Consider the following 15,858-nt stretch of genomic DNA (forward strand, 5'->3'; position numbering starts at 1 on the left):
GTCCATCCCAGAGCTGGATAAACACATCATGGGATGGGTGAGCAACGGGCTCATGGGTCAGGCACAAAGGGTGACGGTGACTGGGGTGACATCAGGCTGGCACAAGTCACCAGTGAGGTTCTGCAGGGCTCCATCCTTGGTCCTGTGCTCTTCAACAGCTTCACAAATGTCTTGGATGCAGGACTGGAAGGGACACTGAGCATTTTCACAGACGATGCAAAACTGGGCGGAGCTGCTGACTCCCTCAACCACAGACAGACCTCAGGAAATCAGAGGGCTGGATCATCACCAACCATATGCAGCTCAACAAGGGAAAATGCCAGACCCTGCAAGTGGGATGGGGCAGCCCTGGGTGCAGGGGCAGACTGGGGATGAGAGGCTGGAGAGCAGCGCCCTGGGAAGGGCCCTGGGGGTCCTGGTCAGTGCAAGTTGGATCTGAGTCACTGCTGGGTCCTGGCAGCCCCAAGGGCCACCCTGTGCTGGGGGCACCAGGCCCAGGGAGGGATTGTCCCACTCTGCTCTGCCCTGGGGCAGCCTCAGCTCCAGTGCTGGGGGCACTCTGGGCACCACGAGATCAGAAGGACCCAAAGCTGTTGGAGAGTGCCCAGAGGAGGGACACGGGGCTGGGGAAGGGCTGAGGAGCAGCTGAGGGCACTTGGCTCGTTCAGCTGCAGCCCAGGAGACTGAGGGGAGGCTCATGGCAGCTACACCTTCCTTGTGAGGGGAACAGGAGGGGCAGACACTGATCTCTCCTCTGGTGACAGTGACAGCCCCGAGGGAATGGGCTGAAGTCATGCTGGGGAGGTTGGGGCTGGGTGTCAGAAAACGGTTCTTCCTCCAGACAGTGGTCAGGCACTGCAACAGGGAATGGCCACAGCACCAAACCTGACAGAGCTCCAGGAGCACGTGGACAATGCTCTGGGGCACATGAGGTGACTCCTGGGGACGCCTCTGTGCTGGGCAGGGAGTTGGACTTGATGATCTTTGCAGGTCCCTTCCAACTCAGCATATTCTGTGACTCTATGATTACATTTTCATCATTATTTATTCTTCTAAAGTTGGTGTCTCTGGAGCTGACAAGCTGTCACTGCTGGTAACAGCTCTTAATTTAGGTAATTTTATCACTCCTATTGTACACAAGTAGCTGGTATTTGGCAAACACTAAAGGTTAAATTTGTACAATGCTGCTCTCATGCACTGGAAAATCCTAAGAAACCTCAGAGAGTAAAGCTGCTGTGTCCTTACAGCCACTGCAAAGGGGAACAGGGCCCACAGATTGCTGCTGAAGACCACAGATGAACAAATGGAGCTCCTTTCTACTTCATCTGCTTTCTCTACTTTTACAGGGCAGCTTGTTGTTTACCTACTAATAGCACTTACAGCATCAGTCCTGGGAAGCAAAAGCCTGCAGTTGCCCTGAATTTATGCAGCAATAAACAGGGAATTCAAACACAGGATCAACCATGGTGCAGCTCAGGTCCAGGGAACTGAGTACCTTTGTGCAAAGAACAGCCAGGGATCAGGCTACTCATCAATTCCTGTGCTACAAAAGATGTTTAAGTGTTGGATTATCTGGACAGCAGGTCCCCAGCACATTTCTGTCCTTAATTCCCCAAGGGAAAAGCCACTTGGAAAACTTCAACATAAAAAAAGCACCAAGGGATGGGCAGGATGTGAGTGTGGAAGCATCAAGAATCTTGGTTTCTGGAGGGTGAAGGGGAGCTCAGAGGAGCTGTGGCTGTCCCATCCCTGGCAGTGTTTAAGGCCAGGCTGGACAGGGCTTGGAGCAACCTGGGATAGTGGAAGGCGTCCCTGCCTGTGAGAGGGGTGAACAAGAAGAGCTTTAAGGTCCTTCCAATCCAAACAACTCCATGGTTCTGTGAACTCACCACGCCCAACACGGAGGAAATGGCTCTGCCTCCTGCAGCAGCCCCTCTCTGCAAACAGATCCCCATGCTCCTGCACTCTGCTGACAGCTCCTGCACCTGCAGTCACAAACCACTGAGCCCAGCATTACCCCAGGTACGATTCCCCCCCATTTCTGCCTGACCTGGGATGAGGCAGCTCCAGCTGCCCCCTATCCTGAACAAAATGGCTCCAGCACAAAGAAGAAATTTTATTACAGATGGACAGGACACATCTGACCCTGGCTGGGTGGGCTGAACACCCTGTTTAGTTACTCCAGGAAAACACTTGCCCTGTTTCTCCCCCTTTCATCTGCTCTCTTCATTTCTACCTTTCTGCAGACCTGGGTGAAAGGAGCCCCCTCCCACAGCACAAAGGAGCTCATGGGCACTAAACCCCCAGACTCCTGCACAGCTTCTCCTGACACAACCCCACACTGCCTGCCAAGGGCAGCCACCCCTCCGTGCTGCTCCCCGTGGGAAGCTCACACCAACCACAGCAGCACCGTGTGTGAGCAGAGCCCCCACAGCCCCACAGCACAGCCCTGCCCTCCCTGCCAAAGGCCAAGAAGGGAAAAGGAACTCACAGGCAAAGCTGGGAGCCTGCAAGAGCCCTGTGAGGAAGACCACAGCTCGTGGGTCCTGCAATGCTGCACCCTGGGAAGCACAGGAAAGTCTCCAGCACCTCTGACACACACCCCTGCCCTCCCTGGCAGGTGACAAGGGGACAGCTCCGAGCCACACAGGCTCACACATCCTGACACATGTCCTCACTGTGATCTGAACAAACACCTTGGCCCTGGGAAATGAGCATCTCTCCCCCATGATCAGGATTGTGCTCCCAGCTTGGATCAGGCTCTTAGCAAACTTCCAAGTGTTTCTTGAGAGCCACTGGATTTGCTGACAGCCTGGGGAAGCTCCCCTGAGGGGTCCTTGTTCTTATCACCACTTCCAAACTAATTTAAGTTTGTGGTGATTGGGAGCCACTCTCAAACATCCTCATTTGAAAGAGCGTGCATCCTTCATCCTCCTTCATCCCATGCAATGGTTTTATCTGGGGACAACCCACACCAAGTGCAGTCAGAGCTGGGAACACAGCAGCACATGTCCCAGCAGGGATGGCAGCATGTCCCCCACAGCCACACAGTTCTGCTGTTAACCCCAGGGAGGAAAGCTCTAACTAAAGTGGAAAAGTTCCAGTGAGCAGAGTCCTGGCAGTGCTGGTGCCCATGACAGGGCTGGTGGCAGCAGTGCCCCTGAACAAGGATGGACTCAGATCCTCACCAAGAACTCAGGGTCTCTGCACCAACTCCTCCAGGCTCGGGGCAGGGAACAGATCCAGGTCCCAGGGAAAATGTTTTGCCAGATTCAGGAGTGGGAGCACACACGAGAACAGTGATGGCAGCACGGACACTCCCCTGGCATTCAAAATGAGGTTTGGGGGATTGGCTTGGGTTTTTTTCCTACAATTACTTACAAGTGCAACAGCCACAGACACTTAGAGAAGCTGCTCAGCCCTCGGGCCAAGCCAAGCTCCCCTGCTCATCCCCAGCTCCTGGAGGACAGCTGGGTTTCTCTGGGATGGATGCCTTGAGAAAACAATTAGCAAAACCAAAATGCTAGAGAAGGCATCCTACCAAAACTAAACCATTTCCCACCAGGCTACAGGAACCCCAGCCCAGAGCAGGAATCAGCACAGCTGCTCAACACCAACAACATCAACAATTTAATTGTGTTAAGAGACAAACATATTAACAAAATCCACATTTAAATAAAAAAAAATTCCTTGTGCCTGGGCACCTGAGCCAAGCCACTCTCTGTTCACAGCTCCGTGGTGCTGCAGAGTATCCAGAGAGGCTGGGACTGCTACTGGGAGTAACTGCTGTGTAACCTGGCCAGAGCAGAGAGCTGCACGGCAGCCACATGGGAAGGGACATACAAAATAGTTATGAAAAAATATCCATTTTAAATAAAGAACTTACAACAACTTTATAAAAAATATCATGGTTGCATGTCTCAATTCTAGGAATTATTTCTGAACTCTCGGCATCCTGTTTTCCATCTCACACCACCTCTGCAATCTCCAGAGAGCTCTGTTCCTGTCCTGCTCAGTCCAAAGTACCTGAAAATGGAAAAACACATTACAGTCTCAAGAATTAGAAGTGCAATTCTGTGAACAAATAAATCTTGTTTACAAACTGGCAAAAGAAAACTTTAAATTTTAAGCAAATCACACATGAGTAAAACCAAATCTAGCAAAAAAACCCCAACTACTGCACGTGCCTCAGGGTCCAGCTGAGCCATTCCAAGCCACACTAGGAATTACTGAGGATGGGGAAACAGAGAGCTTTGCAAATGATTCAGTTCTTTCTCTCCTAAGTAGGTTATTACATAAAACACTGAAATCAAGTAGAAACTCACCTTCCAAAAAAGCAAATTCATCAATAGCTTCAATGGCATTATCTGAAAAGCAAATTGAGAACAATTAAAATAGATAAACTAACTCCATCTTTGCATATGTTCCAAACTGCAGCATTTGAAATTACATCATAACACAGTTACCAATTTCAAAGAGATTTATTTGATCTGGAGATGGTGTGTGAAATTATTAGTGTAGTCTTTGTCTCTCCCATCTTCAGGGAAAGAAAGAATAAATCCATAATTACTTCAGCACCTCCAGACAGGTGGGCAAATCCCCCATTGGAGCAACCCTTTGCTAAGAACAGCACAGAACATGCTCCCATACCCAGGTCTTTTCTTTGCAGGGTTTTCCTTTTTCCTTGCTGGGCATACATGTAAGCATCTTTGGCTATGGTTTCAACAAACAGCTCCTGCAAGGCAAAACGGGACAGGTTCACACGGGACAGGAGAGAGAGAATATCCTGAGGAAAAAGAAAGGTCCTACAAGGCTTCAGGATTAGCTCAGAATTTCATCCTAACATTACTCATTCCTAGTAAGCAGGTGTGAAAATACCAAAGGAAATGGCTAGGCAGTGATGCCCAGGACAAGCAGTGAGGGAGAGAGCTGGGAAGCTCCCACAGTCTCTGGGAGACCCACTCCACACCAGGGGCTCCCAGGGCACCTTCCGAAGGGGGAAAGGTGTCCTGTGCTCAGCAGATGAATCATAGAATCCTTCAGGAGGAGGGAATCCTTCAGGGAATCAGGAATCCTTCAGGAGATCATTGTGTCCAACCACCGGCCCAGCACCACCTCCACATTCACCCCCATGCCTTGTCCCCAAGTGCCACATTGTTTGAACAGTTCCAGGGACGGTGGCTGCCCCGGGGAGCCCGTGCCAGAGCTTGACAACTCTCTCCATGAAGGAATTTCCCCAATATCCCAAACCTCCCCTGGCGCAGCCTGAGGCCATTTCCCCTTGTCCTGTGCCTTCCTGCTTGGGGGAAGCGACGGACGCCCCCCGGCTGTGCCCTCCTGGCAGGGGCTGTGCAGAGCCACAAGGGCCGCCCTGAGCCTCCTTTGCTCCGGGCTGAGCCCCTTCCCACCCCCTCAGCCTCTCCTGGAGCTCCAGCCCCTTCCCCAGCTCGGGCCGGCCGCAGCCGCCCCGCGGGTCCCTGGGAGAAGGAAAATCCTCCTGGGCAAGACGGAGCAGCATCCCCGCAGCGACCCGGGCCCAGGAGCCGCGGGGCCGCCCCTCACCGTGGCCCGCGCCAGCACGAACACGGCCTCCTGGCTGGCCAGGGTCACGTCCGGGTCCGCCTTCACCAGCGCCTTCACCCGCGCCAGCGGCAGCCGGGCCAGGCGGGCCGGACCCGGGCCCTGCTGCCCCGCGGCCGCCGCCTCCTCCCCGGGCGCCGCCGCCTCCGCGGGCCCCGGGCCCGGCCCCGGCACGGCCGCCGCCGCTGCCATCCCGCCCGAGCGCTGCGCCTGCGCGGGGCCGCGGGGCCGGGCGGCGCTCGGCGGGGCCTCGCTGCATCCCCGGCCGGGCCCCGCGGCGCCGCCGGCCCCGAGCACGGCCCCTCCTCCTCCGCTTCGGGCCGGCGCCAAACGCCGCGGCTCGTCTTCCCCTTCATCCCATTCCCAAACGGCCCCTCATCCTCCCCTTCACCGTGTCCCCTAACACAGCCCGCACAGCCCCATCCCGGCCCTCCCCACGGACGGCCCTCGGTGCCTCCCTGCACAGACAGGGACACTGTGCCCGCCCCGTTGCAGCGGCAGGAGCAGTGGGGCAGCTGGGGCGGCCCTCACTGCTGTCTGTCCGTGCTGTGCCCCAGAGTCAGCTCCCCGTGGGTCCCCTGTGGGACCTCCCGGCACCCCCTCTCCATCCCCTCTCCATCCCATCTCCAGCTGGTGGGATCAAGCCCTCCAATGCTTCCCAGGGTGCCCACCACCCTCCACAGGACCCCCAGGACCACCTCCCTTGGCCAACAGGTGCCCGCCCCAGCCTTCCCCATGTCCTCAAACTGTATCTTATCCTTAAACCATCTGCAGGCAGGAGCCATCTCGGGCACTGCTGGTGGGACGCTGTCCCAAAGGGCTGCAGGGACACACAGATCCTGGAGCGGGGACACCAGCACCAACCTGCAGGCCAGAGCACCCCTGCCAGGGTGTCAGACTGTTCCTGCCTCAGAGGCAGTAAACGGTGACACCAGGACATTTGGACACGGTGCTGGCCCGACACAGCACCCTGCGTGCACAGCTTCCCCTTGCTTCCCAGAGGAATTAGGCTTTCCAGCCGAGCTCATGTCCCCCATGAAGAGCCTGATTCCAGGGAGCCACAGGCCCTCACGCAGCTTTTCTGTGCTCCCACAGAGCTCAGCTGAGCACCCTCTGCACCTCCCCACCCCGCAAGTCCTGTGCAGCTTTGAGACCTGACCTGCAGAGGAATCCTGGGCCACCATGGACAAGGACATTGCCCACCCTCCCTCCCCATCCTGCAGTTCACAAAACTGGGGCTCTCCTCTTATGGCCAGCAGGACTTGGTGGGCTGCAAGTGTCAAACAGCAGCAGAGCCAAACCAGCAGTGTACCAAGAGCTGCTCCTCCTCCTCTTTCTCCTCCTCCTTGTGCGGTCTCACCAGGTCTCATCAGGCAAAAGCAACTTCCTGGCATTGCACACAGCTCCTCACCAGCTGTTAGGAAAGAGCTGCTGGTTTCAAGGCAGGGCACCTCAGAGAGGCTTGTCCAGAATGCATCAGGTGGTCTTCAGCAAGGAGGTGAGCACACAGGAAAGCATCCACTGATGGAAGATGGTGAGTAACAACCAGACCTGGGCTAGAGTGGACATGGGATGGGACACTGGGCCTGGCTGGAAGGGTTTTGGGGATGTCCTTGTGAGAGGCTGGATCAACAACCTCACTCCTGAAAGGCCAAGTCCTTCTGTACATCTGAGCTGGATGGAGCTTCGAAGGTGTCTGACCAGTTTCTGGGCTCGGAGGAAGGTTTGCTGGGTGAACTTAGGTTGAATATAAACATCTGTGAAAGGAGGCGGCCACACTCCCACCAAGTCCAGGAGAGCTCCCACCAGCACAAAATGGATTGGAAAACCTGGAACTGATCACAGTGATGGCAGTGCTGTACATCCGAGGGCTCTGAGCAAGTCCCAGCTCATGGAACAGGCCTAAAAATGATCATTACAAACCACCAAATCATTCAGGTGTCAAAAATCCCAACAGCATGTTTGGGAATCTGGAAAACGTTGATTTTTCACTAATTTGAGTGAAAGCCCCCGTGCTGATATACAGGAAATGACAAATTCATGCTGCTTCAGCACTGCTATACCAAGTGCTGCATTTGAGGGTTTACCAGGAAAACTGGGGTGTTTTCCTGGGGAACTTGCACTTTTGTAGGTCTGTATATATACATTTGATCTATTATGCCTAAAAATATTGCATCAGCTTCTCTCCATATCAGCCTTTCCCTTTTTTAAAAATTTTTTCTCTGAAAAAAAAAATAATTATGCAATCACAAACCCAAACTGAAATCCCAGAAGGATAAAAACTCCAAATCCAAAGGGTACAGCTCCAGCGAGGCAGCCAGCCCCGGTGCAAAGGGACACTGAGGAATGGGGACAGGGGCATGGGAGAAAGATGGGGAGGGTAAGGTGATCCCTCCCCTCTCACAAAGTCCATGAGAAGATTAGGAAAGATGTGGCCCCATCCCATGGCTTTGTGCCACCCCTCCAACCTGGCAGCCTTTTTGCAGGGGCTGTTCTCAGCCTCCTCCTGGCAGTTTCTCTGCAGGCTCCAGGGAAGGGGGAGTTTGGTCACTGAGGAAGCGAAGCTAAAGGCAGCTCTGCGCTGGAGCAGCCGTGTCCTGGCTGTGTGTGCTCAGTGTGAACCGCACAGGAAAGACACGTGTCAGGAAAGTAGGGCACCCTGCCGCCCCTTGGCCTCGTCGTGTCTGCCCGCAGCCTGCCGTGTCCCCGCAGGGCCGTCCCCGCTTTTCCTCCGGGAGGGATCCGATGGCCCTGTGCAGCCTCCCCCACCGACTCATCTCGGAAAACAGGACCACGGCAAGGCAGGTTGCTCCCATCTGATCCCTGGGAATCTCTGGAGCTCAGATTCTGCCCTCAGGAGCTTTGCTACTGCCACCCAGTCCTGTGGAATTGTTATCATCGGGAGGGGAAGGGTTAACAGTCCCTTCTCGGTGGAGCCAGTGTCAGATTGCAGGCGGGTTGTGCAGGGTCCCGGGGTCTCAGCCGAGGTTTGAGGGGTGTCTCCCATCTGTGACTCACCAGAGGATCAGCAGACACATTCCCGTGAGTGTGCAGCAAACCTTTTGTGTTCAGCCTCGGCTGCGAATCCGGGGGATCCATCCAGGCCCTGGTTCTTCAGCCAACATCGGAGGTCACCACGTGTAGTGATGTAGGGTGCCCCTGTGGTGAGGAATGATTGGCACCTGACTCCATTGATTCACAATGCTGAGTAATTGCTTTATTAAAACTATATTATATTGCATTATACTATACTATAATAAAGATAATATACTATAAAGAATACTAAAGAAAAACCCGTGACTGTCTGTAGACAGTCAGGACACAGCTTTGAGTGATTGGCCAAGGAAACATAACAATCCTCAGCAGAATCAATTGACAAATCCCTTCAGGTAAACAATCTTCCTAACACATTCCACATGTGCAAAAACAACAGGAGCAGCAAGGAGAGATAAGAATTGTTTTCTCTTCTTCTCTCTGTGCTTCTCCAGGAAAAAACCCTGAAAGAGAGAGTGATCTCTCTCTCTCTGTTCAGAGAATGTGAATGCCACACAGTCCCTCTGATTTGATGGTCCTTGGTTGTGGACAGAGGGTAGACCAGACCAAAAGACTCCATGAAAGGTCTCCTGGATGCCCTCGTGAGGTAACCTGGTCCCAGTTTGATGCAGCCTCATGTTGTTTACTCAGATATATTCAGGACCTTTTTGAGCAAAGACCTTGTTTTTTGGAGAAGACTTAGAGTGAGACCATGTTGAAGGAGTACCACACTCCCCACGGGGAATTTTGACTCATTTTCCTCCATGGTGTTTAAACTGGAACTGTTTTTCTTAATGGTTGCAGATGCCTCTGGAGGGGAGAGACGCCGTGGTGAGGCACCTTCGGGCAAAGTTCCAACAGAACAGGAAAGAACCTCCCAAAGTGGGTGGCTGGCCAGAGGGTCACCCTGCAGCCTCTCATGGACCAGAGCCAGGACAGACCCCTGCCGTGGCCTCCAAGGGTGATCCTCCTCAGGAGGCCCCCTGGAGCAGGAGGGACTGCAGCAGGGCCCCTCCAGCCCACAGTGCAGGTCAGAGTTTGGGACAGCACTCACCTCACTCTGCCTGCGAGGCCCCAGCGGTGTGTGGGAAGAAGGGGACGGCTGCCGGTGGCAACTTCCACCCAGTGCCTGCAAAGCCAGGAGGAGATGTGTTGAACAAGAGGGTGGAAGCCAGCTCTGATCCTCCCCACAGGAAGGCAGCCCAGCAGACACGGCCACCTGCCAAAGACAAGGGGGCTGCAGCGGTTCTTGCCAAGGGTGCAGCTGCTGCAGCGCCCCTGCTCGCTGTGGGCAGCCCCCAGAGGATGGAGCACCCAGCTCTGCCCAGGAGGAAGCCTCTGCCACATGTCAGGGCACTGGGGGCGAAGCCAGGCAAACCCCAGCGCCCTCCTGATGTGGATTTGGCAAAGTTCAGAGCAGCTGCACGGCCTGGGACGTCCATCTGTCCTGCCACAGAACCACCAAGGAGTGCACAGCTGGGTATGGCCAGGCACAGAAAAGCCTCTCAGCAAAGGGCACTGCTCATTCAGGAGGGAAAATCTCCCCAGTTAGAGCCTGCAGCTCTTGGGAGAGGGAAACACTGGGAGGGCTTATGGAGAGGTGGGACTTGGATAAGCAATAGCATGAGAATGAGAGAGAAGGAGGGCAGGTGAAGAAACAAAGTGCCCTGTCCCTGGCTGGGCACAAGTTTCCATCTCTGGAATCTTTGTAGGAAGTAAGGTTGGAGTATGTAAGATAAGAGATATTGCCAAATTGGAGTGAGCCCAAGATGGCTGGGGACTGGAGCACATGGAGAAAGAAGGGCTGAGACCCAGGCTTGTTCAGCTGGGAGGAGAGGGAAGAAGGGGAGATGTCACTGCCCCAGCTACCTAACGGGGAGAAAATGGGGCCAGACTCTTCCCAGAGGTGCCTGGGCAGGCCTGGGGTGATGGGCAGGAGCAGCAGGGGAGGTGCCAGTCAGACACTGCCAGAGCCAGGCTGCTGTGGTGCTTTCTCACAGCTGCTGTTCTGCTAATCCACACCACAGTGATGAGAGCTGTTTCAAATGCCATTTCTTGCTTGGTTTCTCTAACCATGAGAGTAGACTTCCCTTCCTTTCCTTAAGAGAACTGAAAAATTGAGCTGGTCTATGTTATAATTAAAAGGTGTTATCAGGGCTGGCCATGCTGTTGTGCTGGGAGATTCTCACATGACTGGCTACAGGTATTTATTTGTCTCATGGGTCCTGAGGCAAGCTGCAACATCTAGAATCACACCTTGCCTTGATTTGATAGTTTTTGTTAATTCTTAGGGCAATCTTATGATTTTTAGGGCCAAGTATGTGATTGTATATTACTTGGTACTGTAAAGTAGCAGAGATTTGATGTTGTACTCAGGACTTTGTGCCCATTTTTGGTTGGTCTGGTTGACCAGGCTGGAGACAGGGCTTGTGATACAAATAAAGGCTTGTTAGCAGGGGTGTGGTCATGCTGGCAATCCTAAAAGGAGCAGCAGTATCTTCTGACTGATGATGCTCCTGAGCATGTGGACATATCCAGGACTTGCCCTGACTCTGGTACATATCTGAAATTTAGGGGTTTTCCACATTCATGATACCTGTTTTGGCCTCTTCCCCTCTCCTTCCATCATTTGTCCAGAAAAAAAGTAACATTAGAAATATGCAAACTGGGAAATACATAATCAGGGTCCTCAGTGAGGAACCTGATGAGCTGTGCACTGGTGTGCTGGAAGAAAATCCCTGGTCAACACGTGTAGTCAGTTTTATCTCCCCACCTCCTCCTGCACTGAATCCAGCCCAGAGTGGCTCTCACCTCAGGATGGCTGATAGAGCTGAGGAGAAAATATGAAATAATCCCTCCCTGCTCCCTCCTGCTCTGTTGTTTGTCACAGGTCCCCTGCAACCAGGCTGTGCTGCACCAGTGCCTGCACGATTCCCACTGCAGGATGCTCCGAGTGCCACGGGGTAAGGACTGAGGCAGCCCTGCTGCTCCAGGCTGTGCCAAGCCCCTGGGAAGGGCACAAGATGTGACAGCAAGAGGATGTTTGGGTTTTCCTGCCTGCTGCTGGAGCCCAGGGTGTGGAAGCAGCTCCCACAGTGTGAAGATGGCCATGCCTTGGGGCTGTGTTACCTCACTGTGGCCATTGCACGCTGCTGCCTGTCCACATCCAGCTGTGTGAGGAGCTGCTGGCACAGGGCACGGGGCTGCTGTCCTGCTCTGGCCCAGAGCCAGGGCCAGTCCATGGCCAGCCCAATCCTCCTCCTGATTCTGCCCTCAGCCCCCACTGCAGCAGCACCTCCTGTGCTCTGCCTCCCTGCAGGGATGAAGATGGGATATACGACGATGTTGAGTCTGTTGAGCTGGCCAGGAGAAGCCCGGGCCTTGTGCTGCCTTCTGTGTCCCAGCTGTCTGTGTGTCCCTGCCCCAGAGGAGGTGAGTACAGCCTGGATGCTGTTTGGGGTGACACCTGCAGCTCCAAGAGCTGTGAGGCCCCAGCGAGCCATGGGCAGCAGCAGGGTCTGTGCTGAGCCTGCTGCTGCCCACGGCAGGGCACTGGCTTCCTCTTGTAAATGGGCACAGGAAGCCCTGATCCCCCCAGACTTGGGGGCAAACTCAGGATTTGGTCCCAGGAGGAGAGAGCTCTTGCTGCTCTTTGTACCCTGCTTTGGGAAGTGTTTCCACCTCACAGCAGCCTCATGGCAGCACTCTCCCTGGGTTTGGTTTTACAGGTGGAAATGCTGGCCGAGCCTCCAACAGGGTTACCTTGCTGGCAGCTACACAGAGGTAAAGGGGCTTTTTTACTCTTTCTAAGGGTCCCAAAATGGCCAGGGCTCCTTGCTGCTCTGACAAAGCTGCTGCTTCAATGTTCTCTGCTGGGCTTGCAATAGGAAGGTCTGTGGTGAAGAGCACAAGCTGCAGGCTGCACACCTTGGCCTGAGAGCCTCCACAGCCCCAGGGCTGGTGCAGGGAAATGCAGTGGGGAGCAGCCAGGAGGGAGAAGGGGATGGGGGGGAGCAGAGCATGGGGTGGGGTCATCTGAACCTTCCCATGGCTTTCAGTGGCTGCAGAGAATCCCAGGTCTCCCAGAAGATGAAGACCATGACACTCAAGGCATGCAAGAAGGAAGAGAAGATGGACAGGGGGTTTCAGAAGAAATTCAAGGTGAGCAGCAGTGAGTGATCACTTTTCCCTTTGAGCTTCTTCTCCCCTTCTGGGAAGGGTGCAGTGCAATGGCAGAAAGGAGCTGTGCTCCTCAGGGACCAGTGATACCCGGATCACACCCTGCCTTGTTCCCCCAGGTCAGAGCAGTCCCACAGACCATTTGGCCAGGAGGAATCTGTTCTTTTTCAAGGAGGGAGAGCGGTCAGACCTGCCTGACTCAGCTCCCCATGGGCACTGCTGTTTGTGTTTCAGTTCGAAGGCAGCATCAAAGTCCTGACTCAGATGATGGTCGACCCTGCAGCGACAGAGAAGAGGGGCGGAGCGAAGAACCTGCCACTGAGACCGGGAGAAATCCTTGATGTCATTCAGTTCACAAATCGGGAGCAAATCCTCTGCCGGAACAGCCAGAGGAGGTGTAAGTCTGCAGGGGGATGGGGCTCGCCCGCAGCAGGGAGCAGAGCACAGTTTTGGGAAGAAGCTTCTTCGTGCAAACATGCCCTGACAGACCCGCTGGCAGATCTCCTCCCCCTGTTAGACAGATCTGACAGGTACCCTGCTATCCTGAGAAGGCTCCCACTTTTCTCTGCACAAATATCCTGCTCTTCCTTCCACTCAACAGCAGCATCTCTGCTGTGAGCTGGGCTTGTCCTTTCCCTCTGCTAGAAGCTTTGTCAGTCCTCGAAGCCTCCAGGTGGAATGGGCTGGAGGTTGCTCAGGCAGAGGGGAAGGGTTCAGGCTCTTCCCTGCCTGCTGCCATTCAGCCTGGCAGCTCCTTCCTGACTCTGCCCAGAGCAGGTTCCTGCTGAGGGTCCAGCTGGGCTGCCCAGAGCTGGATTCCTTCTTGTCCCAGCTCTGTCTGGGAATGTGAGGTGTTGCTAAACCCTGGGCAGGGGCAGGTGCTGGGGTGATTCCTGCTCATGCCCTGGTTCCCAGCACAACCTGACATGTTTTTCTTCACTCTGTTGCAGATGGCTACGTGCCCCGGGCTGTGATGCTGCCTCTGTGAGTACCCATTCCCAGCCCCTTCATCTCCACTCCATCAGCTACAACAGCTGCTCCATGAGTGGCCAGCACCAAACTAGTCCTGGCTGACAGCTCAAAACTACCCAGCTCAGGCTGGGACCACAAGCCTAACACCAGCAGGTTCCCCTGGGGTGGAATCTGCCATTTTTGGTGTCAGGAGACATTCTGTCCCTGGGACTCTGGAAGCACTGCCCAGGCTGTGGCCCCTCGTGTGGGACCTGCCCAGACACTGCTCAGAGGCTGCTGCTGGGACAGGATGAGGGTGCAGCCCCTCTGCAGAGCTGGGTCTGCAGCTCCTGGCAGCCTGGGATGAAGCCACCATCCTGAGAGGGGCCAGAGCCACCTTAACCCCACTCCAGATGGTCCCAGCCATGCAGGGAGGGGAAACGGGGCTGCAGGTGGACACCAGAGTCCAGAGACAGGTCAGCAGGAGCTGAGACAGACCAGGCAGCAGGAGCTGACCCTTGCCTCAGGGTTGGGAGATGGTGGAACATGGGACACCACACTGCCCACAGCACCCTGTCTTTGTGCTTGCAGGGACACTGACATCTATGATGACGTTGAGATTTATGGTAGGTGCACAGAACTGCTGCCATACCCCTTCCCTGGCCACAGTTACCACCACACCAAGCACCAGGATTCCCCTCCTCCTGACCCTTTGCTGTTTTGCTGCCTTCTCTCTCTCTCTTCCCTCTGTGTAATTCCTCTTCCTCTCCCTGAGGTATCCTTTACTTACTCACAGTTCCCTAAAAGTCTTCATGTTCCTCTGTTCCCAATTATTTGGACTCCTCTGCACCCTGTTCTCAGCTTGCTCCCTCCACTTGCTGCGAGCCCCAGGGCCCCTTCAATGTCCTTTGAGGTGTGCCTGATCCCCCAGAGAGCTCAGACTTCCCTTTCCTGAGCACTTACTCTCTCCTGACATGCAAACTCCATCCCTGGCTGGCAGTTGGCTCTGAAGATGGAGCTGAATAGAGACAACTGTATTTCAGCTCTGCTCACAAGAACACTCTTTCCCTAATTCTGGCAGGCTGAGCCAACCACGCTGAGGCCACAGGCACAAGACAGCACCACAGAGACCCCAAGGGCTGAAACATGAAGAGCACCAGACACCAGGCTCCTTTTGGGAAGGAGCTCTGCTTCCTCTGAGACTGACTGCAACACCACCATGTCCCTGCCAGAGCAGAACAGTAGCGTGGCTGCTCAGCCCCTGGGGCTGCACAGATCCTGTCCCATGGGGCAGGGGGCCCCAGATCCTCGAGTCTGTACACCATCACTGTAGCTCTGTTTTGTCTGTGTAAAATATAGCCGTGGTTCAAGAGGATTTTATGGCTGGTTGAGGGTTTTATGGCCCTTTTTTTGGGGGGGGGGATGAGGTGGGGAGAGAGGGGTAAAATCAGGCCCATAAAGGTTTTAATATTTTCCCATTCCCAGAGCATCTTCAGCCTGGGACCCACCTGCCCTTTTATTCTGCACCACACTCTGGCCCCAGTGGCACTCGTGGCCTGAACCAGAGGCAAACTGAACACAGAAATACTCTAAAATATCATGAATTATGGACCAGCTGCTCCAGCAGCATCTCATAGCCATGGGGCAGCTTCCCTGGAGAGCTGGCAGGAGGTTGGATCCCTTGGGGCAGATATTTGTGTGGGGATGTTCAGCATCACCTCTTGGTGCCTTGGGCTGTGCCTGCAGATGCCGTGTGAGGTTCCCTCATTCACTGAGAAAGTTTCCCTTTGCTGACCCTGCCCTCATGAAGCCCTCACAGATGGGGGCAGGACTGGGGTGCACTCACAGCCAGCGGGGAGCACAAATCTAGTGCAGGACCCAGATCTGGTGGCAGGATCCACTTTTGGTGGATCCTTTTGGATCAGGAACAGTGACAAGTTCTGGGGCTGAGTCCCTGCTCTCAGTCTGCACACTGGCCCCCATCCCGGGGCTGGAGGGTTAAACTGGGAGGGTTCAGCACCTCACGGCGGGATGCCAAGCCCAGATTAACCCGTTGAAGACGTCACTTTCCATTATGGGAAAGGCTCCCAAATATCCCTGAAGCTTTTGGTTGTG

General features: G+C 54.6%; 2 protein-coding genes across 2 annotated transcripts; one reads left to right on the forward strand and one right to left on the reverse strand.

Moving 5' to 3' along the window:
- Positions 1-3,607: 3,607 nt before the first annotated feature.
- On the reverse strand, positions 3,608-6,776 carry POLE4 (DNA polymerase epsilon 4, accessory subunit). The gene is made up of 5 exons (XM_063161310.1): positions 6,740-6,776; positions 5,563-5,930; positions 4,651-4,735; positions 4,326-4,367; positions 3,608-4,026 (listed from the first exon to the last, which is right to left on the reverse strand). Exons 1-5 carry the CDS (start codon positions 6,774-6,776, stop codon positions 4,013-4,015), a joined length of 546 nt encoding a protein of 181 aa, XP_063017380.1. The 3' UTR covers positions 3,608-4,012.
- A 3,142-nt stretch (positions 6,777-9,918) lies between these two features.
- PRAM1 (PML-RARA regulated adaptor molecule 1) lies at positions 9,919-15,060 on the forward strand. Its single transcript, XM_063161311.1, has 9 exons — positions 9,919-10,093; positions 11,504-11,576; positions 11,933-12,045; positions 12,342-12,396; positions 12,672-12,774; positions 13,027-13,189; positions 13,743-13,776; positions 14,335-14,369; positions 14,825-15,060. The coding sequence occupies exons 1-9, from the start codon at positions 9,919-9,921 to the stop codon at positions 14,827-14,829; spliced, it is 756 nt and encodes a 251-aa protein (XP_063017381.1). The 3' UTR covers positions 14,830-15,060.
- Positions 15,061-15,858: the final 798 nt, after the last annotated feature.

Source organism: Melospiza melodia, chromosome 7 (assembly GCF_035770615.1).
Source record: "Melospiza melodia melodia isolate bMelMel2 chromosome 7, bMelMel2.pri, whole genome shotgun sequence".
Lineage (NCBI taxonomy): Eukaryota > Metazoa > Chordata > Aves > Passeriformes > Passerellidae > Melospiza > Melospiza melodia.

What these genes read in the sequence shown, in the direction of transcription:
- POLE4 (XM_063161310.1), bottom strand. Translation starts at nt 6,776, where the DNA reads ATGTCCTTGTCCATGGTGGCCCAGGATTCCTCTGCAG. An exon ending in GGCCCAGGATTCCTCTGCAG is followed by an intron (nt 5,931 to 6,739) that starts GTCAGGTCTCAA and finishes AATGGGATGAAG; the next exon opens with GGGAAGACGAGCCGCGGCGT. An exon ending in TCGTGCTGGCGCGGGCCACG is followed by an intron (nt 4,736 to 5,562) that starts GTGAGGGGCGGC and finishes TTTGCCTTGCAG; the next exon opens with GAGCTGTTTGTTGAAACCAT.
- PRAM1 (XM_063161311.1), top strand. Translation starts at nt 9,919, where the DNA reads ATGGAGCACCCAGCTCTGCCCAGGAGGAAGCCTCTGCCACATGTCAGG. An exon ending in ACCAAGGAGTGCACAGCTGG is followed by an intron (nt 10,094 to 11,503) that starts GTATGGCCAGGC and finishes TGTTTGTCACAG; the next exon opens with GTCCCCTGCAACCAGGCTGT. An exon ending in TTGCTGGCAGCTACACAGAG is followed by an intron (nt 12,397 to 12,671) that starts GTAAAGGGGCTT and finishes CATGGCTTTCAG; the next exon opens with TGGCTGCAGAGAATCCCAGG.